Source organism: Perca fluviatilis, chromosome 21 (genome assembly GCF_010015445.1).
Source record: "Perca fluviatilis chromosome 21, GENO_Pfluv_1.0, whole genome shotgun sequence".
NCBI lineage: Eukaryota > Metazoa > Chordata > Actinopteri > Perciformes > Percidae > Perca > Perca fluviatilis.
The window spans coordinates 11,718,650-11,742,499 of NC_053132.1; the positions used below are offsets into that span (position 1 = coordinate 11,718,650).

Consider the following 23,850-nt stretch of genomic DNA (forward strand, 5'->3'; position numbering starts at 1 on the left):
AGAACTTTGAAAACAAATGCAAATGACAACAAAGAGGATGCAAGTAAGTCAAATTTAATATTTATGCACTCTATAGAAAGAGGCAGAGTGTTTGGTTTTTTCTTTTCCCCAACAGCTTCACCACCACCCACTCTAACATGTCAATGAGCTACTAAATCACATGTAAAAATGTCAGTAAACTTGTACGTCCTCCCCCCACCCTCCCCTCACAGAAAGTAGGTATCATCTTTGCAAAATAAAATACTCCAAGACTGAACGGATCAAACAGATAAAACAGGGCAGAACAAAGGTATCGCCTCTGCACACTAAATCTCCTAAACAAATAAATAAATCCAAACATCAGAAGGGATCAGCAATCAGAAAAGAAACGGTGCCCTTTAAACCTTAACATACACACAAAGATCAGCATCCTCTCAGTTTTAAGCAAACATTTCTGTCAGGCAATTCTGTAAATTAAATTTCTCATCTAGTGCAGCTTCGGGATTTCCTTGAATACATTATATTTTCCTATATGTCCTAGTATTTAAAAGATCATTACTTTGATAACAAATAAGGAGAAATCGCAGTACGGGAAGGCAAACTAAGTGGACTTGATGTGCTTTCATAGGAGCAGTAATCAGGATTCTGTTTGTTGTTGCTGGTATCTTTTTTTCTATCACGGAGCTCACACAACACATGCATTATTACAAGTTAAAGATTTACATTTTGGAGGAAAAAAAAAACAAAAGAAATAAGGTACTCTCCCAGAGCCTACAGTGTCCAGTCTTAGATTAAAGGGCTCCTTCACTCACTCGTCTTCGTCCTCCTCTTCCTCACCGTCCGACAGAGAGGCACAGGGGCGGATCTGGCGGTATCTGTCCAACCACTTCTCCACCATCTGGGTGACCAGGGGGTGGTTACGGCGGCGAGAGCTCTTTTGCATGGCTGCCAGCATGCCTCCTTCTGTCACGCAGCAGTCCAGCCATTCCCTCAGCAGCTTCTCCTGCTGCTCCTCGTTGCCCATCTGAGTCACAAACAAACACGCGTTACTTACGCCGAATTTAAGATGTGAAACTGCTGGTGACCACAGTCATGTATCACAAACCTAAACATTAAAACAGCAATTTGTGGTAACCTGACACCATAAGCTTGTTTTTTTTTTTTTTAAAGTATGGAATACAATGTCATAAAAAATGTCATATGGTATGCCGTAAACATTTTTAATATAAAATGTCATTCATAATATAAGTATGCCATTAAAATGTCTCTGATATCAGTTTTACATTATCAGCTGACTTTGCGGTGTAAAAAGTCATAGTATGCCGGAAAAAAAAAATCATAGTATGCCATAAGAAGTCATGAAAAAAAGTAGTATTTCAAGGGGGAAAAAAGTCAAAAAAAAAAAATAGTATTTCATTAAAAGTCATAGTATAGTATGTCAAAAACATCATAGTATTTCATAAAAAAAAAAATATTAAGAATAGTATGCCATAGATAGATAGATAGATAGATAGATAATGAGTTTCCTTTTTTTTTTCATGACTATTTACATTGTAGATTCTCACTGAAGGCATCAAAACTATGAATGAACACATATGGAATTATGTACTTAACAAAAAAGTGTGAAAGAACTTAAAACAGGGCTTATATTTTAGATTCTTCAAAGTAGCCACCCTTTGCTTTTTTATTAATAAGGGAAACAATTCCACTAATTAACCCTGACAAGGCACACAAGTGAAAACCATTTCAGGGGACTACCTCATGAAGCTCATTGAGAGAACACCAAGGGTTTGAGAGTTATTAAAAAAAAGCAAAGGGTGGTTACTTTGAAGAATCTAAAATATAAGACATGTAATTTAGTTATTTCACACTTTTTTTGTTAAGTACATAATTCCATGTGTTCATTCATAGTTTTGATGCCTTCAGTGAGAATCTACAATGTAAATAGTCATGAAAATAAAGAAACACATTGAATGAGAAGGTGTGTCCAAACTTTTGGCCTGTACTCTCTGTGTGTGTGTGTGTATGTGTGTGTGTGTGTGTGTGTATGTGTATGTGTATGTGTATGTGTATGTATATTATATGTATATATATATATATATATATATATATATATATAGTAATAATATAAAATGCCATAAAAAAAATAAAACATATCATAGAAACATCATTGAATGTCATAACAATGTCACATTATCAGTCTCTACCTCTTGTGCAGACAGGAAGTGAATGTGCAGCAGCTTCCTCTCACTGTCCACCAGTGGCAAGAAAGTGACCGTGACATCATCGTCAGTATTGAGGTTGGCGCCTGCACCGCGATTGTCGTAGCCGTCGTTCTCCATGGCCACCAGGGCCGAGAAGTGGCCCCGCGTGTAGCCCAGTGCGATGGGGCTTTTCCAGCAGAAACTCTGCTCCCATAACAGAGGCAGGTACACACCTAAACACACACACACACACACACACACACACACACACACACCAGGAGAGACCAGCTGGTAGCTACTGTACGCAACAACACTCGAGCCACCTGGGGAGGAACACACTCTGCAGCTCGACACTCAAATGACAGAGTGTGTGTGTGTGTGTGTGTGTGTGTGTGTGTGTGTGTGTGTGTGTGTGTGTGTGTGTGTGTGTGTGTGTGTGTGTGTGTGCGCGCGCACGCATGTGTCAGTTGGGGACAAGCACCATCTCAAAATGTGATCCGACATCAGAAGTGGCTGTTTCAGCTAAAAACAAGTGGCCCACTTTGAGCAGAGAGCAGCTCTGTGGTAGTCTGGCTATCACCAGTGCTACAGACCTAGTGAGGTAAAGATATTCTGTTACATAGTGACTACGTACCCTAGCTGCGCTCCATTTTGATACACAACTCCAGTCTGTTTCTGCCAAGTTTTAAAAAAGGTGCTATAATCAAGACTCAAGTTCCTTATTATACCCAAACCTCCATGATAAAATGAATGGCTTTTAGAAATATACAGTCAGAACTCGGAGTGAGCCCAAGTAGTTCATCCATAATTACAAAAAGTAAATCTTGGTGACCTCTTGTGGCATCTTGACATTTTTTATTTGCCTGGGTTTTAGGAGATCATTCTCTTTTCACTTTTGCCACCACTGCAATACAATGGAGGCTGTTGGAATTTAATTTGTGGAGCTGGTAGCACTGAAAAAAATTTGATTGTTTCTTTAGCAGAAAGTAGTTCCAATGAAAACTGTTTGTGAACAGCAAATAAAACCAAACCTGCATGGCTAGATGCCACAAGTGGTAAAAAAGAAAGCATGTTCTTTTAGTAATTTGTGTAAACCTATGCTTTAAAAGAAGAATCACTCAAAATGTAAAATATTAGCAGAGTTCAAGTGCTACCTTACCTTGAAAACGAGTGTATCCTAACGTTTCCCCACGGAAACTTTTGTAGTATTTAACTCCGTAGACTATGATCGGTCTGCGAAGAATGTGTGCGAGAACAAAAATGTGGGTCTGCTCCAGGCTGGCCCCGGGCTGAGTCGAGGGAAAAAAAAGAAAGAAAAAACAACATTCAGTAGTTGTAATCATATACACTTCCCTCAATTGTACATTCAATATTAATACAACTCAAAAACAAAAGCAGAGAGTGCAGTGTTTCCTTTAGGATGTTTTTTTTTAGCAGTAGGGGCAGGTCTGTCTGAACAACCCCCCCACCCCGCCGCCAAATGTTTTACATATGAAACGGAACTGACACTTCGCTGCAACACAAACAAATATATTTATTAAACTCTATTCACACACAATGACGCATATTTTCAGTTGTGATTAAAACCTACATTTTCCGTGTAATATAACACAACAATTTACTATCATTACATCTATGATCACATCTATAGACTATTTCCAATTTATATTATATTACACTGACTCACTTCCCGTTTTAATGTTTCCAGATGTTTGATATCAGGACGATGAGCTGACAGAACTGACAAGTTGAATGTTGTCCAATTAGAACGGACCCACCGCAGTGACGTTTTAGGTGGAGCTGTTCGTTTAATAGTCGACTCGGAAGAAAGCGAACATTTTGACAATAAACTACATCAACACAACAGTATGTGGAGTTAAACTGGACGGGCCCAATAACCTCTGTATAGTTCTACTTGTTAAACTGCAATATGAGCGGCTGCCATTATGTCGGCAGGATCATTTAATTAGGCAACCGCAACTACATTGTGCGTCTGCCATATTTCTGATACCGTGGCGGGCTGCCATGGAAAAATCAACACTGGAGTGCCAAATTCAGTGATCATATTGCAAAACAGAGTGTCCTGCACACTGTGAACCTGCAACGCTGCAGCTCAGAGTGCATCTGCATGCCACCCTCCAATCTTTACAGCTCTCAGTTGTACTATTTGAATAAGTAGAAAGCAGACTGCATAAGTGCTTTTAAAAATACTGCAGCACACAGGCTTTAAAGTAATCCACAATTATGGAATGTGGTATACAAAGGCTGAGCGTATCTTTGGATTTCATCTCTCCATAACTGTCAAAGCCTCAGATGAGGTTATCATGTGGAAGCTTTTGCTGTGTTTGTTTACGCTGCCGGTGAAGTAGCTCTCGGTGTTAAATGCCTTTAATCCCAAGAGTGCTGCTTCAGCAGGCGTGCCGGCCAAGCAGATGAGCTTTCTGTCAATCTACAACTCCATCTTAGGGGATCTGTGATATTGCTTATGATGTCCTCCCTGTCATTCACACACGGCCCACCTTCCAACTGTGTCTCCCATTCAGTTCAATTCACTTTACTGGCATGAGAGTTAATGAGCATTGAGATAAGACAGTGCTGATACACCAAGTAGCAACATTGCTTTCATTATAGTGAGTGAGCGAGTGGAACTTTGGAGATTTTTGACCACTAGTATGGAGCAATTTTTTGTCTGTAACGCGTGCTCTACTAGCATACAAATAAGGATGCGCATGTATAGTACATTGATAATAATACAGCTGATGTGATTCGAAATGTGCAGTGCTTTATAAATGTTTTTTTGGAAATGCATTAAACGTGTGTGTTAGGCCCTAAGAATTCACACAATGAGTTTGGGTGAAAAAAATACTGAATGTAAAACATAACTGCTTGTTTATAAGAAACCCCTCCCCCAACAGCAGCAAAACATGGTGTGTCTGTCCCCAAAACCATGAAGGAGACGGCCCACGGTGTTCTCTTTGTGCAATAGTATAAATGACGAAGTGAACGACCTGCATTTCTAAATGTGTGCCAGGAGGTTTAATGATCTTCTAAAACTCGGTCACAGTCACACGTTTGTTTAAATGAGATTTGAATTTCGAACAAACCAAATATAATAATGTCTTTGGTTATAAATAAACCTGCCATTTTATCTGAAAGAATGCATCAATGTGTATATTGCATTTTGGAAGTATTACTTCCATGTTCCTCACAACTTCTATCCACTGACACAGCACTTTTACAGACCGACCACACCATACCGTGACATTTTCTGCCTTTCGATTTATGGTGAACTAGAGGAAGGCAGTGAGTAAACTAGAAGGAACATAATTACCTGGCTGGCCAAAGACAGGATGAACGCCCAGTCCTCCTGCCACTGTTCCTCTCTCAGGGAGAAATGCAAACCGAAACTCTGTGAGTACCACGACTCCCACTCCTTCCAGCGTGTGTAAAACCTAAACAAACAAAAAAGTTACATATTAGAATATTTTTAAAGTTTATTTAAATCAAAAATGATTTCTCCTTCTATAGTGCATCTCAACAAGCCCATTTTTTCCCAACAGAAAGTAGTGCATGAAGAACAAACATGTAAAACTCATAAAACAGTATTTAATGTCAAAATCAACTGCAAAGACACATCAGTCCTTTAAAACACTGAATGAGGACACACGTTTAAACACTTTTAGGGAGTCTGAAGAAACCTACATAATAAACAAAATCATCCACATACCTAATGCAATACACAGAACAGGAGAACATCTCTCTAGGTCTTACTTTTGCCAAGTAACCAAACCTCCTGTATTTGACTGTGAGGGAAGTATGTAAATATCCTGAGGAGATGCTTCTACACTGAGCCTCTGAATCAAATGAACAAAGCCACTACACATGATTCCATAGGCAGTCCACTGGTACACGGTTAGCAATTACAACACTGAAAGACAAGAAAGGCAGCAACCCAAAAATGTTCTCCTTTACCTACATGCAACATTTTTGTGAGTGCGATTTTTTTCTACAGTATTTAGGGCTTTTTCCCCCTTCAAAAATCTATATAGTTTGTGATCTAACTTTTGTGTTATGCTGAGGCTTTTACAGATTTTTATGAGAAGATGAAGTCAAGTTACATTTTAGAACGATAGAGGTCAATCATTCAGATTACTCAAAGTCAGACGTGTAAGTGTGTCAAATTGCTGTAAGATTCAAAAACATTTTGGATATGTGGCATTTTGCATAGTACATTACAGTATTTCAAGTCATAAAATGCTTATAGGATTATACGACTGTAGGGACAATGTGTAGGGTTGGGGTTCTCACCAATGGGAGCAGTCGTGCAGGCTGTCATGGAGGGTCTTGCGGAGAACTGAGTCCTTGTCGTAGATGCCCCAGGTGGCCTGTAAAACAGAGTCCAACAGACAGTCTCCGGCTGTGCGGTTCCACAAGGCGTACAGTCGACTGTCCAGGCGTGTGCCCAGCTCCAGAGACCAGTTGATGACAGGAGATTCCTCTTCTAACTCTATACACAGACAGACAGGCAAAATGCATGTGTGTGGGGTGAGGGCACTAAAAGGAGGACAGGTTCCAACGGGCCATGTTCAAGCCTGTCTATTTTTGTCAAACTTCGCAGTTAAAAAAATAAAAATAAAAAAAAAAACACAGGGAGACTTCTCAAAGAGAGACAGGAAGAGGACTTCTAGGATTACACTTTTAAGATTAAAGAAAAACATGACAGGGGGCAGCATTTTATTTCCCCAGGTGACCAATGGATAAATAATACTGGGTTTATGAGAAGAAGAAAAAAAATTAAAAAGCCAAATCTGTTAACGAAATCTCATACTATAAAAACGCATGGGATGCTGCATGGAGTGGTTTCAGATGTTCAACTGATGCAGCTAGTCGTTCTGGAAACAAATTGTGCGTTGCATAACCTCCTTTTCAGCCTTTTCTTTTGTCCTGATATATTATTAAAACACACCTTTACTGATTTTTCAGCTACTTTCTGTGCAAACACCAAAGACCCAAAGCACCACTCATCAGTAACCCAGTTTGTGGAGGATTAAATAGGTCACAAGACTACTCGGATACCTTCATTACAGCACACAAGCAAGCACACACGTATGTTCACAAGCATTCGCGCACACAGAGCACAGTCCTGGGAGTGTGTCATTGGTTAAGCGAGAGGGAGGGAAACCAGTGAGCTCAATTAACCTAATTAGAGAGGGTATATAAGATGAAGCAGGGGACAGAAGGATACAAGAGCAGATGTTAATTTTCAGTCCCTTCCACACAGCACAGCCAGATCATGAATCACAGGTAACCAAAACCCATCATGTCTTAACACGTGATTGGACTTAAATAAATGCAGACTGGGGATACGTGCAGATAACGTACAGTATATAAAAATGAATAAATCTTTGGTACCTTTCTGCACATCTCGATCCAATACCTCATCAAACAGCTTCTCTTGGACAGCAGGCGGCAAGTCCTCTATATCTGACACATATGGAAAAGATATTATGTTTTTATGCTCATTATAACCCTAATGGTACACTGCACTGAGGGCAACAGCAACACCACAGTAATGACACACAGAGGGGATGTTCTTTGCAATTGAATTCACTGGCTGACATTTTGTCAATGGCACACTGTAAACACACACTCTGTACAGCATGTTGTGCTTTTGTGTGTACTGAACTGTGCACACACACCACCAGAACACTGGTGGCTATTCTCTAGCTCAATAGTGAATGGCATTGGCTTTGTCTGAAAGAGAGAGAGAGAGCGAGAGAGAGAGCGAGAAGGAAACAGAGGGAGAGAGCACCCTGCAGCTGGCCTCTGGCCAAATTCAGTCTGCAAAGAAATACTTGGCATAACAGGAAGAAAATCTATCAGTGAAGCCTGCATAATCTTTCATCCCAGCGGCACTGGCAGCTCTGAATCAGAATACAACTGGTAGGTCTGAAAAGTAAAAGTGCCTGTCATTTCAGTGATGACATTGCACCACACAGACAGGACACTGAGCCACTGTTTCTGTGAGCAATGCTGCACAACAAGGCTAGCCGTCATTCTTCCAGTTCTCCAGTTAGGGGGGGAAACAGTCAAGATCACACACTTAAATGCTGCACGTTTATACACACAAAACACAAATAGACAGAGCGAGAGAGCGAGGGCTACTGTCTATGGAACACATTCATCTCTGACAACGATGTCATCGTTCATCGGGAGGTTTTACTGTGGACATCGTCATATGCCAATTCGGTGAACATTGCCCAACCCTAGACCTCACAAATCAATGTAGAGGTATTTATTGAGGCTACAAAAACAAGTCTGTCAGTGGAGGCAAATAAAGTCAAATTTATTTTGGGATTAACAGAGAAGGTATTAGATTGCAAATATTCAAGGGAAGTCCAATAAGCAATGTGATGTGACCATCAAGATATCATGGGTACCTGCAGGCAAGGTGAAGGTGACCGGGTCAGTAAGGAAGTAACAGGCGAAGTCTCCTTTGCGTTGATGCAGAGAGGCTGCAATCTCCCTGCGGATCTGCTCTGTCAGCTCAGGACACACCATGGAAGGGATGCACTTGGCTGCCTGCTGGTTCACCTAAAAGACATACACACATATTTTCATTGAATGTCAGAGGTAAATACACCAACCAAGGCATGATCAGATATGTGTGATACATGTAAATCATACGCATTGGTTTATTATGAAAATTTTGATTTCTGGACATTTTTAATCATGTCCTTGCATGCATTTATTTTATTAAGACTGGGTAATATAGACAAATGTTGAAAGGATTTTCTCAAGTACAATAACATACAATAAATCAGATCTTCAACAGGGGGTCCTCAGAGTCATTGCGGGGGGGGGGGGGCCTCCAAATTATTGTTAATTTTTGAAAGTTTTTTCAAAAATGTAAATGTCTTAACATGAATCCAACAAATTATTAGCAAATATAAATCCCCACTGATCATAGGCTTACTGGCCACTAGTCACTGAGATAGCCATCCACAGATACAGTTCATCCTAAGGATTCACTGTGCCACATGTATGTTTAACATTCAAACATGATTTATACGTAAAATCATGCGAACAATTGTTTTCATTTTAATATCTTAATATTCTATGCAAAAAAGGTATGTATACACTTTACTGTAGGCCCAGTTTAATATGCAACTTCATTTTATACAATATATGTAAGTAAGGGTTAGGGTTGGGCATCGAGAACAGATTCCTACTTGGAATTGGTTCAAGAATTACGATTCCATCGGAATCGTTTCTTTATTGGAATCGTTTGGATGATTTGGTTTCAAATCTGATCATGTTGTCCAAATTTAACATGCGCAAGTTTCCGTAGCGGCCAGGCGCTTGTTGTGTTGCAGCCGTGGAGCACAGTATGCGGCGCTCTAGCGTGGCTTTATTTTACATTGAAAAAGCCCCGTCAAACTGCAACCCACCTTTGAATCAAAATAAAACTTTCCTCTTATTTGTGAAATAAGCATATGACCGGTTTCAAATCCCCCCCTCAAAGAATCGGAATCGAGAATCAATAAGAACCGGAATCGAAAGGAAGAATCAGAATCAGAATCGTTAATATCCAAACGATGCCAAACCCTAGTAAGGGGCCCCTGCTCCATATCTTTCAGTTAAGGGGTCCTTGGTTTAAAAAAGGTTAAAGATCCCTGCAATAAATTATATTGAGGATCAAATTCTGCCATACACAGTAAAGATGACTTGTTTGACAGTGCAGCCCTCTGCGCCTTTCCTAATCGTTGCTTGCCCTCCTTGCAAACCACATCGGCTCTGTGGCATCACGTCCATAGGAACCAGTGGCAGGACTGCAGCCAGGCTAATCCTCCACCTAATCCTTAAAGTGCACTTCTGCTGTAATTGAAGGCATTACGGGCATCTGCTATATCGTCTACTCTGGCACGGAACAATTATTGGCCGACGTGGTTGACGAGGAGAAGCACCGTCAAAAGTACGGGAACATTTCTGACTTTTTCTTGTGTAACATCACCAAATTTGTCAGATTTTGTATAATGCACTACTGTACAATCGCAAGATTACTGGTGGTTGCCTATTATTTTTCATAAAACTCTATAATCTTCATAGGAAGAGAAACATTTTAAATCTGATTCCACTACGGATTCTGCTGTGTGGTGTATTCATTTGCAGACATGTGTGTGTAGATAGGGTTTAATCAAGGGACACCCTGCTGAAATAAGATGGTATACCTTTAATTCCAGTCGTGTGGCAAAGACAAACAAACATAAAGCATGCTTACCTCTGTGAGCAGGATGGCTAGCATGTCCTGCCTCTGGAAGCGGATGGCCAGATGGACCAGGGTGAAGCCTACATCAAACGCTGAGGACCGGTTGAGGAGCTGCACCTCGTCAGCAGTGAGCTGCCGGGCAATGTCCCCACCTGATGACTTGTAGGCTTCTATTGCCGCCAGGTCTCCCTCCACCACACCTGCAGCGGGTGGGGGGGGGAAGAAGGTCAGAAAAAGACAAATGTTGGCACCAAAATATAAAAATTGATCTGTGCCTCAATGTACTGGTGCAGGTGCTTTTCCAGGAATTAATGTACACAGGCTATTGAAGTTAGATGTGTGTCATCTCCATCTACGTTGTTTACAATCTATGTTAAAGGAAGCAGGAACAGTGCGGTTTAGAAAAACCATTCACATTTAACACCTGTCGCAACTCAATAATGCACAAACACCTGCTGTGATCTCATAAAGTTGAATAAACACCTTTGTAAAATAATGTCAAACAAAAACTGAATATGACTACCTTCATACACTTATTGCAGGACTGTACTTAATAAATCAGCAACTGAGGGAATCTACTATGTCAAATACTAGTGTTTCTTGTCCAAACATCTGCAAAAAATAAATTCATGTAGAAAGACATGGGGATTCTTTTAAAAACAGCCCTTATCTTCGTAAATGGATTAGACTGGCTTTTGGAGCAGTTCCAACCCCATGTCCTTGCTTGTAAAAGAAGCAAGATGCAACAGACAGCTTGCCATGTTCAATGAAAGAGCTAAAGAAATATCCATCAAACTGCTAATACATCATTCTGCTCTTAGTCACAAGCAATTAATATTCAAATCTGGGAGAAATTTGCATAACAAATTCAACTTCAAAAGATTTAAATGCTAAAAGAATACATAATGAACGGAGCACTCTAGCTCTTGACGTCAATCCACAGTTCAGATGACCTCTAGATGTAGCCACTAGCTAACCCAGTACGACAGCAGTTATCACACTGTGAAGCTACTACGTAGCAGAACAGACCGAGCAGTGTAGTTTATAACCCAGAGCTATCAGAGAGCCGTGTCAGACAGAGGACAGTCTGTGCAGATTAGCGCCCTCCCCCTCCTTTGGACATAGCAGTCTCAACATCTGTTATGAGTGAAATGAGAGGCAGCTAGGTAGCACACCGAACACTAAAGCACCGGTTAATTTTAACAGACTGCCTTATGTGAGGTCGTCCTCTCTGGCAGAGGAAGAGGACAGTTACCTTGAGAGAACCTGGACTGGAATGTGCCATGAACATCTGGTACTTTGGCACATGCTGGGTGATAATTTGCCAACACAGATCTACAAATGGATGTCGAATGAGTTTGGCTGCAGTATAGCACCTGCCATGCTGGAGACCTCAAACAATTCTTAAAAAAAATTAAAATTAAAAAACGTGCCCCAATGCCACTCTTCATATGTAGAGCATTCCCACTATGCAAGTGTCAACATTAAGTATACTTTAGTGTAGGGCTGTTAATCAATCAAATTTTAATCGCGATTTTGAATATGGCTCTAAACTATCACAAAAACAATGTAATTGAGAAAATAAATTATTTTGCACATTGCATTTTGCTGATAAGCTCTCATTTGGTCTTGTGATCTGAATGATGGGGAAATTGAACAGGAGAAGTATCAAGGGAAATTTCCCGGTTCAAGGTGTTTTCACTGTTGATTTGTTTAACCGTTTCACTGTTAAAGTGAAATCTTTGCAACATCTTTACAAAAGTCTGAGTAATCCTGTTAAATAATCATGATATTCAATATAGACCAAAATAATCGTTATTATGATTTTTTTCTAAAATCAAACAGCCCTACTTTTATCATATTGCAAAAAAAACCTAAACATGATTAAGGCGTTAGCTTAGACCAAGATGCATTAGTGAAATTACAGAGTATTTTAGTTAGTCAGCACACTCCTTAAAATGTGTGTTCTTCTGAAAAGAGTGTGCCTTGCAGTGCACAATAGAAATGGTAGGCATGTCCTGATGCCTAATGGTTTAGGTGCGTACCACATAACCACAACTTCCAATTCAATTCCAGCAAAGGACCTGTGTTGCATGTCCTAGTCCTCGCTCTTTCTTGCTTTCCTGACTATATGGATACGGTCCAATATAATAAAGACTAAAAAAAGATGAAGAAATGGCACGGGATGGATGACAACAAAAATAAAGCATTTAATATTTGGAAAAATACTTATCCCTCTCTTTGCTAAGTGAAATAGGTAGTAATGTTCTAAATATGCTGTTTGGTTGACAGTTCATTTCATGATATAAATAGAGCTTAACAGTGTGGTTCCGAAAGTATAAATCCCATTAATTTTCTCTAAGGATTTGGATTATTAGCCATTATGTCTAAACCATCCAAGGTAGACTGACAACGAGCTCAGAGGTTGTAAAACGGAAGTTTATGCATCTGTAGAAGCTAGAAGTCTGTATGAAATCAACCTTGTTTTAAGAAAAACATGTCGTATTCGCAATCTTACGGAGAAATACTACACTACCCACAATCCTAAGCATAACAGCGGTGTCTCCGATTGGTGGAACTCTCTGTTACCATGGAAAGGTTTACCGCACCTGCAAACACGCGAACGGCTACCGCAAGCTGCTACCATTGAAGTAAATGATAGTTTCTGTACAGAGTCTTGAACCTTTGCCTTTTTTGCCATTTTCAAAATTATAATTTGCGCCAAATCAAAAAGGTTTATGGTCATGATTTAAGGCTGGTTGGCTTGGTTCCAGGCTCAAATTTATATAAGCAATTTTTGAAACGTCAATAGAACAACTGAATGGGGAAAATCACTTCCACAACCAGAGCCGTTAAAAAAGTGGGCAGTCACTGTTCGAGTTCTTCAGTGTGGAATTGGGACACATTCTAAATACCTTACGATCAACCCATTATGCAGGGATCAGTCTATACAATATCAGACCCCACAATGGCCCAAACAGCCAGAAATCAGGCATCCTGAATATCAGGTGTGACCATCTGGACAGACATTAATATTGTGTTGTTATTAACAACTGACACTGAAAAACTTTACAGCCCAGAAAGAGATAAAAAAAAATATGTGTCCACAATTTTCTGATATAACTGATATTATCATTTTAGGTAGAATTATGTATGGTGGCTGATTAACAAGATAATTTCCAGTGCTTGATGGCAAACACACAGAGCTCCTCCACAATGTTTTATAATCCCATAAACTGTACACAACATCATCATGAGCAACATCAAACTATAAGAATAATATGGTTATACAGAAAAATATTATCTGTAACTGCAAGATTAACCCGGTTAAAGTCTGAACAAAGGAACACTATTACACAAACAGAGTCTGCTTCCTTTTGTGGGAAAGTATAATCAATGGGATCATCCGAATTTAGCTCAAATACAAAGCTCTGGAAAAACATTAGACCAGAAACAGTGGAGCGAGGTGAAATTAAGTTGTGTGAGCTAAGGAAGTGCTAGGCTTGGCCATAATGTGCTGCTCAACTCAGGCACTTCCTCCATTGACAAACACTTTGACGAGCCCAACTGTAAAAAATAAAAAATAAATAAGCAGACATGGTATGAATAAAAAGGTACAGCAGTATTTAGAATTAAATCAAAAGGTTGGAAAAGTCTATATGAGGTAAATGTACAATAGCGAAGAGTAATGTTTTCTATGCCACAACAAGCTGGAAAGGGCAATCGGCATAAAGGTCAGGAGGACACTAATCACGTGCTGCCTTCATGCTTTCTTGCTTTTTTTGTTGTTGACTGGTGTACATGTCTTGTCAAGGCTATTTTTGCCTCCGTAGGCCCCTTCTCAGAACATAAGCACCACTGTTTACAGGGTCGGTTGACTGCAAGCCAGGGGAGTCTCTGGTCCACAGGCTACACTCTCACTGCGCTGCCCAGACGGCCCATTCATCCCCACCGGCTGGGAAGCACTTATACCCTCTCAGTGTCTCAAAGACACTCTCAGTAGGAAAACAAGGGCAGCTAGAGGTTCAGTAAAAAGTTGGATCAAATTCCTACTTGCCATTTAGTTACACATCTTTAAAATGTTACCATTCTGCATCATTTATGCGTTGTTGATGACAAAGATCTCACTGCAAGGGATATTGTCCACCTAAAAGCACAACCTTGTGAAATTAAACCCTTCTCACAGAGCTTTCCAAGCCCATGTTTTGCAAAAATCCTGTTGTACTTTAATATTTGGAGTCTAAACAATGGTATGTTGGCATTCATTGATAAAAACAGTAAGTGGACAACACTATTTTGCAACCTTGGCCTTTGCAGGGTGAGGCCCAGCCTGCACTGTAATAAAATAGAATTAAGCGGAAACTAAATAGTTTGCCATTGTGACAAAAATGGTTGCCTCTGCCTGGAGCACCTCGCTCGGTCATCACCATCGATTATCAAAATTGCCGTTATTAATTTTCTGTGGACTGACTAATCACTTAATGGCTTGCAGGAATGTCATGTAATAATGTATGAAAACTCACCAGCACATGCATTGAGGAACAGCCAGTCTGTTTTCCTCATTCGATTTCTAATCTGCTTTAGCTTCTTGAAGTCAACCTCTTGCTCCTCTTTGCTGCTCATGGCTCCAGCTGCGAGCTCTATCCTCTGGAAGTCCATTTTGACATTGTCTTCCCTCTTGGGCATAGGAGGGGACCTCCTTCGGCCCTGGCCTCCACTGCAACTGCCCCTCCACGGAGCCCTGTCCTGCTCATTGATCATGGGTGTTGGCTCTGCAGACTCAGCCAGCTCTATGGCTTCCTGGTTGCTGGGCTTGGGATGGTCACAAACCACACACTTTGTAGTCGTGGGCCAGTTCTGGTAAGTGCAAACTGTGCATGTCCAGTGCTGCTGATGAGTGTTAAGTCTGTTTCTGTCATTGTACTCCTCACAGGTATCCACAGGGGAGTGGAGCGCAGGACGACAGCCTGCATTGGAGCCTGAAGTCTGGGGGGACTCGGTGGGGCTGCTGGTCCTCGTGCGCTGACACAGGCACTGTGTGCAGCGAAGTGCTCGGGGCCAGTTCAGGTAGGTGCACATCTGGCAGGACCACTTATTGGCAATCTCAGCTATGCCAGCTGACCTGACTCTTGGCCTAGCACTGGAGTCAGGGCAGATGAGGAGGTTGCTGACACTCCCAGTTCTGGGAGGGTCCCACTCCAGACTGGGGTCCAGATCAGGGCTGTTCTTGTAAGGTTCCTCTGTGATAATGGGACCCCTCGACTTTGGTGCACGGCACATAGTGCACTTGACTGCAGATGGCCAGTTTTCATAGGTGCAGTAGTCACAGGCCCACTTTACCTTCTGTTCTGTCATTGTGGATCACTTTGGCTGGTCAAACTGTGGTGATAAACCTAGTAAGATGTGAGGCATAAACAAAGGCTTTGTGAATCACCTTGAAGGTCAATAAATATAATAAACTAGTATTGAGTTTAAGATACATAAATCAAATGAAGATATTGCATGGAGTTCCTTCAAGTAACTGTTATGTATTCCAGAGGAATGTAAACTTACATCTGGTCGGGTATCTACAATAACACTGGCAGCCTGAGATTTTGGATTGATTGAAAGACTAAAATGACCTGCCAGCTGTTCATTATCAGTAACAGTATGGAGCATGGTTAACAATCTGGGTTTGATTCACATGACGGGTGGCATTATTGCGTTACCGTGTAACGTTAGTAATGTTTCAGGCTTGAGTGTTAGCTTACTAGCTGGCAAGCTAGCCCTTGCATACATAGCTAGTTACCGTAAATTGTAATAGTTTACGAACATTTCCGAGAAAGTACAATCAACTAACAGGTTATATTCCGGAATATTTTAAGACAAATATGTAACACTCTTACCGTTTCGAGGCTGCGCTCGTTTCTCAAGTACTGCTGAAAACCACAACAAACCCTTCTTGTTCAGTCCCCCTCCTGCTCTATCAAACCTTTCCCAATCCGAGTTATTTCGACCCCTTTGTCTCTCACATGTTTACCTTTATGGACACATTAAACTCTCGCAGAATAAACCACACCTTGACAAAGCCTCTACTCCTTGAATCATGGTATAAATATGCGACAGTCCATGGTTTACACTGGCTCCGTGTTGTTTAATGGCGGCGACAGCGAGACAAATGAGTAGCAGAGCCAAAATAAACGCTTGCTTGCCTTCGTCACCAATCATCTGGCTCAGCGCTCGATGCGATTGGATAAAAGGAAAAGTACCGTGTTGCCTTCATGACCTATAGGAAATAGTAAACCCCCCTATGTACGAACATTTATGATAGGTTCAAAACATAGATATATATACACAAAAGATTTTGTGGAGATTTGGATCGAAAAAGTCTTTATTAGCTAACACGTTCTCTATTTTCTGAGGTTTTAGCCCATCACGTTATGCTGTACCCTGAAGCTCACCATTTTTATATTATACCATTTAAAAAAAAAAAAACGAGAAACGATTCCGAAATATCCGAGCTTATTATAAACACTAAAAGCTTCCCTCCTCACTGCGGTTGTGATGTTTGTTTTTATAATAAAGAGATTTTATAGACAGCAATACAATCTAAATTAGTCTTATGTACAATTGTATTTGCAGCAATAATTGAATAACTATGTACGCTTTTCTTATAATTTTATTTTGTACACAGAGATTATAAGTAAAACAAAAAAAAAACATGGACACAGAAAGATGTTTAGAAAGACTGCTGTTGGTCGGTTATGAATTACTGAACTATAGCTCAGTTGAAACGGGATCAAAAAGTAATTTGTCTTTTCCCATTCACTACCGTTCATATTTTTCCCTTCGCCTATAGATGTTAATTCATCTTAAATGGATATTAAGGCTATCACAGTGATTTAAAAAAAAAAAAAAAAACAATCCCACCGTCCGTTAGGGGCTCCTGGGGGTTTCCTTATTTTTTTCCAGAATATTGTAACAGCTCTTTTCCACCAAATAGTCAACTATCAGGAATCCTTTATCATTTATTAAGAAAAAATAAGAATGTTCTGTCACTTTACAAATTGATTAGCTTGATTAGGAGCTTTTTCTCTGGCTTGTTCTCTCTAGCCTACTTCTTTACCTTGCTGAAACCCAGTTACACGTCAATATAAAATTATGTGAAATTGCAATCCCATGTCCAGAGTAGCCTATTTTTGACCAGCCAATACTATTTAGTAGGCTAAAAACTCAACCCCAATAATCATAACCATCAGAAAGTAGCCTACAGCAGCTGGAACGTCTTGTAGCTGATCGAGTTCTTTAAAAAATCCTGAAAAGATTCCAGAGTCAGTATAATCCCTAAGTATTAGTTTTGTTTAGACTCTAAATATGCATACTTTTCTGAGATTCCTGTCTTTCGCGGTGGGATTTTGGGCTATTCAACCTGTGCACTACACCCACTCACACCATCTGCCACATAACCCATTAATATATGCACTAACCCCTCTCACCTTCCACCTTCGGTGCGGTTGGAGTGGCTATCAGGGTGGCATCCTTGGGGCGAGTTTATGGTGCCAGGAGGGGCGTCCATCGCCCACACCCTGCACCCGGTATGGAACAATATACAGTCTATGGAAAGCATCCCTCCCAGGCCCCGTCACCCAGTCAGCCCTCCAAACACGGCGAGACCAGAGGGCAGGGCAACATCTCAGCCAACCTGTCAAATTAGAACCAACCGATCACAGAGTAACAGACCGACTGGGACTATAAGACACAGTAAAACAACACTAACCTATTAAATCAGTCAGCAACTGGGAACAAATATTTAATATATTAATATACTGGGAATTTGTACATTTTAAAGTTTACACTGTCTCTTTGGGTTCAGTACTGACTTCGGTTATTTGGACACGTCTCCTTTAAAAACGTCACGTCGCAACATGGCAGCTTTATTGACTCGGTTACACCACATTTCGCTCCACGTTTCTAATGCGGAGAAAATAGCTAACGACCTTGTCTCTAAATTCAAGTTTAGTTTGTTTGCCACCAGACTAACCGACAGGTTCAGGCAGCTGGCTTTTAGAAAAGGAGCGGCTGTTTTCATTGTGAATGAGAGACCAAAAGAGAGTAGTGTGGGACTGAATGAAGAGCCACGCCGGGTCAGCGTGGGGAAATACAACCAGGATCATTCTGCTAAATGTCTTTACGATGCCAGCCTACCTTACCCGGTGGATACTGTAAGCAACGTGTGTTTCGAGGTGGATGATGTGGAAAGGTCATTTAGGACTCTTCGCCATAAGGGATGCAATTTCCTCGTGCCGCCCACGACAGTTCAGGACGAGCGTGGTCTCGTCACATACTCTGTGGTTAAATCTATCGTGGGAAATGTGTGCCACACGCTAATTGACAGGACCAACTATAATGGAAGCTTCTTGCCTGGATTTGATGTCATTGAAAAGGACTGCGGCTTGCCAGCAGAGGACATGTCTTGTCCAATCACACATTTTGATCACATAACTTATGTCTGTCCCAGGAAAACCACCCACCAGGTCATGAGGTGGTATGAGAAGCTCTTTGGTTTTCAGAGGTTTTTCATTGATAGGTGAGAAGTTTAAGACATTTCCTGTTATGTTCTTTATTTTGTTCCACTTGATTTCAGTAATAATAAATATGACTGTTCTTCTGAGTAGTGATGAAGATGTGGACGAAGGTTTTGTCATAAAGCAGAATGGCATTGGACTTCGCCTTACTGCCATGGAGTACTGGAAATGCAGCAAAGCAGGCCTCATTCTCTCAGCCGTGGACAAAAAAGTGCCCGACTGCAAGTTTGTCATTGCTGAATCACTGCCTAAACAAGGTAACATGAACATATTTCAATGCATTTAATTTCTGCCATGATTACAACACCTGTATCACTGTGTGCTTGCACTTATTTCAGGCAGGAATCAGGTTGACACCTTCTTGGAGCAGCATGACGGCCCAGGGATCCAGCACATTGGGCTGTACACACAAAACATTGTTTCTTCTGCACAAGCGATGGCTGATGCTGGTGTTCACTTTTTCTCCCCGCCTCATGCCTACTACACTGGGGTTTGACTGACTCTTACAATTAACTAATACTGACTTGATTAATGCAAGAATGGCCCACATTTTATTATATAAGTTGAAAAATATATTGTAGTAATACATGTGTAATAATTACGGATACACAAGACAAATCAGCGTTGTATTAAAATAGGGAAATTGCAGAGCTGCACTGGCTTGTGAATTTGCATCTTCAACCTGTAAAATTGACACACACAGAGTCCAATTTATAGTAAATCAATAGGCACCAAAAGACCATTTGGCATCAGGCTAGATCAGTTGACATCAGGCTTCAAGATTTTAGGTTTGAGGATTTGTTAGTCTTTAACACTTCCTCAAAGTCCAAGAGAAAACTTAACAATTACTGACTTGCTATAAATAACAAACAAATATTTTATTTTCTGTGACTTTCTGTGGGATTTCTGTATGATGTTCTCGCTTGGTCTTTTAACAAAGCAGTTTCTGTGGCTGATTATTACATAAAATAATGGTATATAACAATAATAATAATAATAATAAATAATACTGGTTATATTTGCAAATGTGTCATCTTCTACTGTTATTATCAACTCTTCTACCTATCCTGTGTGCTGTGACAGGTGGGAAAACAGCAGGAGATAGAGGAGGCAGGACATAACCCCCAGATGCTGGCGCAGCATGGCATTCTCCTAGACACACAGACAGCATCCAGTGAAAACAGAGGGTGAGAGGCAAATTGGAGAGCTGTAATCTCACACCACTTTTAAGATAGTATAATCGCATGTCAAATTTGTGACATTCACAATTTTAGTGTAGATTTCAAGTCAACATGTTTCTCAGGGTCACGTAAAACCAACTAAGTGTCCTTACCTTGTTATTATCTGTTTCCAGATACCTACTCCAAGTGTTCACCAAGCCCATCTTTGCAGAGGAGACCTTCTTCCTCGAGCTAATAGAGCGAAGAGGGGCGACAGGTTTTGGTGAGGGGAACATCAGAGCGCTGTGGAGGTCGGTGCAGGCGCACATGGAGAATCAGGTGGGGGGTTCTCAAGTAGAGGGATCCCCAAAAACTGTGCAAACTGCTGTGTATTAGTCAATTCAGATATGTTTAACTGGAAAAACATGTATAATGTATAAAATATAATATATTTACTGAATAGTTTACTAAAAGTGCTTTTTTGTGGTAACAAGTTTGTGATGAATCTTAAGTTACATGTTGCACTGCTTACAAGTACAAATTACATATTGTATTAATACTTATCTTTGGAGATGACTGAACAGATGAAGACGTAAAACAGCACTATTTTTTACTTGAAATCTTGTGTCAAAGCAACTGACCGACTCCACAGCATCTGTTCCTCAATAAATCTGTTAAATCTTACCCCAGGCCGTGAAGACCAATTACTGTCCTCAAAACAATGTGTTGTCTGTCTTAGAATGTGGGTGGGCCAAATTTCAGAATAAGAGCTCTTGAAATCTCTTAGATCATCTTATGTAAACATTGCCAGTGGCCAGAGAGGAGAGTAAGTACTGATGTAAAGTACTGGTACTTTACTTGATTATGTCCATTTTATGCTATTTTATACTTTTACTCCACTATATTTCCATCATATTGTACTTTTTACCCTACATTTTTGACAGCTGAAGTTGAGTGTTATTTAGCTGATAAAAAATGTACATACAACATATGTAATCGGGTTATGAAATATGCGTTGGGTCAGCCACTATCCTCCTGGCACTCAGAGGCACCTGTTCCTGGCCTGTGAGCCGCCTGGTTGTTCGCACACCATGTTCCAGTCTGCATTTGGTGTGGGCAGAGGATAAAGAGGACCACACAGTCACGGAAGAGGTGAAGATGGTGGCTCTGTAGAACAGAACTTTCGTGGCTCAGTCCGTAGGGAGTTGTCAAGTCCCTGTACGGACTGAAGTACAGAGTGTGGACTGATAGCTGGAGAGGTGCCAGTTCACCTCCTGGGCACTGCCAAGGTGCTCTTGAGCAAGGCACCGAACCCCCAACTGCTCGGGGCGCATGTCCAGCAGTTGCAGCCCCCTCACTCTGACATCTCTCCATTTGTGCATGCATAGGACCTTAGCATGTGGGTGTATTTCAGGCCTTTCCCCAACAGAGTGAAAAAAATGTAATATCCTCACTGGGGATCAATAAAAGTATAAATTGTTATTATTAAATACATCTTGAGGGGGGAACTCTGAGGAAGAACATCCTCTGGTAATCTCGCTTGATGAGATGAGTGTTTCTCCCATCTTAGGTTGCTGGTCGCTCATATTGTTTAGGTTGGGCTCTAGGTAGTTCTCTCTACGCCATGCTACCAGCTGTGACACATTATGTTCCCATAGATTGACCTCAATGAGCACTCAAAAACATGCCACATATGAATTGCCACATTGGCAAGTACTTTGTCACATGGAACCCTGGATCTTTGTATCTTCAGAGAAGGTGAAGTACTGATTGTGCCACTAGGGAGTCAACCATCTCACAAAGTGAGGCAGTGACATCACGTGTAAAACTAGGGTATTTGTTTCTTCTATTTAGACTTAAAACGTGGGTGATAAAATTCTAAGAAAATAATTCTGCTGGTTTCAGGTGTACTGTTTTTGGTGGTTTAATTGAACATTTGGCGAAATAGAAAATGTTTTGTATACAGTGCTAATTACAGCAAGAAACTGAATGTCAGTGCGGACTCATCGTTTGACTGATGTGAACACCATTTGAAACATGATCCAGTATCCAGAGACTGTCTTTGTCAATTTTGGTAACATTTGAATGAAGACTTGTGGATATATAACAATCACAATGACTGAAAATAAAACTGTTCTGAGCCCTTTTTCCAAATACCTCACTCACACAGTCACTCGTGAACCGTTACTAGGAGAACAGCTGCACCTCTCTCAGATGCTGTTGGGGTTTAAGCAATGTGCATGCTTTGGCAAAAACACTGCTTTAGAGCTTCTAAGAAGGGATATCCAAACCCACAGAGATGTGCCAGTTTAATTAACTTGGCTATAAACATTATAGGCGAGGATTAGCAGGATAGATGAGAAGGAATGAAATTTAGATGGAGTTCCATGAAAGCCATATGCTCTCTTTGTGTTCTGACTGTAGTTACAGTGTCCCCCACTGAGTAACATCAGAGAATAATTTAAACAAGCAGCAAAAAGTGAACTTGTAAATGCATGTACTTCTGCATTTTGACAAGTGGTGTCAGTGTTTTTCTTTCACTCAAGTGTCACCCTCTTGGCCAAACTGATCTTTTAAGAGTTGATGATATATTTGTGATTTGTGCTCACTGAGAGAAAGCTTACGGATTCTAGGAATGACAAACAAACTCAAATACTGCACATAGAAAAGGTATACCCAAAATTCTGCTTTGAAACTACAGTATGAACAGAGTTACATGTTTTAAGTACATTTTTTTAAATTCTGAACGAAAACTCAAATCATAAAACGGGGAATTTTGTCAGGAATGGAGAGGATTAACTGTTCATTAAAGTTGAGCAGGGATGGCTTCTGTAACAGGAGTCCTTTAGCCATCTGTCTGAGGCCAGTGTGAACCACAGATGGCATACAGCATTCTGCATGGGGTCTCAGTACTGGGAGTTGGAAGCTCACTTCCTTACTGTTAACCATATGCTAGCGATAGTTACATTAACAAAGTCAAAGAGAAATGACTAAAACACCTAAATCAAGGCTTATTATTTCTCAAACATATAGAAGCTATAACACTTCCGTTCAATGTTGTTGCACTGTGATTGGTGGATACTGCCCCCTATAGTTTTGACAGTCACAATACACACTGCCAAACTTGTTGAATTGCAATACTTGTACTTCTTATAATGAGCTGTTTTGATCATCTGTTTCCTAAAGAGTCATCTGTGCCTTTAGCGCTACACAACACAATATGCAACGTCTGCATTTTAGACTGCTGAAGGGGTAAAAACAACTTGTCACCCCCACACTGTAGCCTACATAGTGGTGGAGACAAATCCTTGGTGCCCTTTAACACAAAAGGCAGACAGTCTAAAACTGAGGAGGACAGTCTGACAGTCTGGGGGAGATTAGTGGCACACAACAGATGTTACTCCTTGATTAACAATAGTGTGTACCAGGGGTGAGCTTCGGCTCCCCACCCTTCTGAGGCACAGTGTGTTAACTTCAGCCCCCACAAAATAAATGAACTTACTGCATGTGATGTGATAGGAATAATACAATATATTTGATCTTTCTACTAGTGCAGCTTTTGGTGACGTTACAATAATATCCACTTGCAGTGCTTATATATAATAGTATAATTGGCTTATGTCAATTTTCAAAGGTGCATCAAGTTCACACGTTTTTTTTTGCCACCTGCTGTC

The 23,850-nt window shown here is 40.7% G+C and overlaps 2 protein-coding genes across 3 annotated transcripts; one reads left to right on the plus strand and one right to left on the minus strand.

Moving 5' to 3' along the window:
- Positions 1-33: 33 nt before the first annotated feature.
- zranb1a (zinc finger, RAN-binding domain containing 1a) lies at positions 34-16,632 on the minus strand. Of its 2 annotated transcripts, none has more exons than XM_039787277.1 (10): positions 16,511-16,632; positions 14,976-15,845; positions 10,465-10,652; positions 8,624-8,777; positions 7,596-7,667; positions 6,492-6,690; positions 5,515-5,635; positions 3,343-3,472; positions 2,187-2,416; positions 34-1,003 (listed from the first exon to the last, which is right to left on the minus strand). In XM_039787277.1, the coding sequence occupies exons 2-10, from the start codon at positions 15,805-15,807 to the stop codon at positions 788-790; spliced, it is 2,142 nt and encodes a 713-aa protein (XP_039643211.1). In that variant the 5' UTR covers positions 15,808-15,845; positions 16,511-16,632; the 3' UTR covers positions 34-787. The 2 variants fall into 2 exon arrangements, with proteins under 2 accessions (XP_039643211.1, XP_039643210.1); XM_039787276.1 differs by having other exon boundaries at positions 16,338-16,623.
- A 1,695-nt stretch (positions 16,633-18,327) lies between these two features.
- On the plus strand, positions 18,328-20,860 carry hpdl (4-hydroxyphenylpyruvate dioxygenase-like). The gene is made up of 5 exons (XM_039789361.1): positions 18,328-19,018; positions 19,107-19,273; positions 19,355-19,506; positions 20,100-20,203; positions 20,371-20,860. Exons 1-5 carry the CDS (start codon positions 18,357-18,359, stop codon positions 20,570-20,572), a joined length of 1,287 nt encoding a protein of 428 aa, XP_039645295.1. The 5' UTR covers positions 18,328-18,356; the 3' UTR covers positions 20,573-20,860.
- The last annotated feature ends 2,990 nt before the right edge of the window (positions 20,861-23,850 follow it).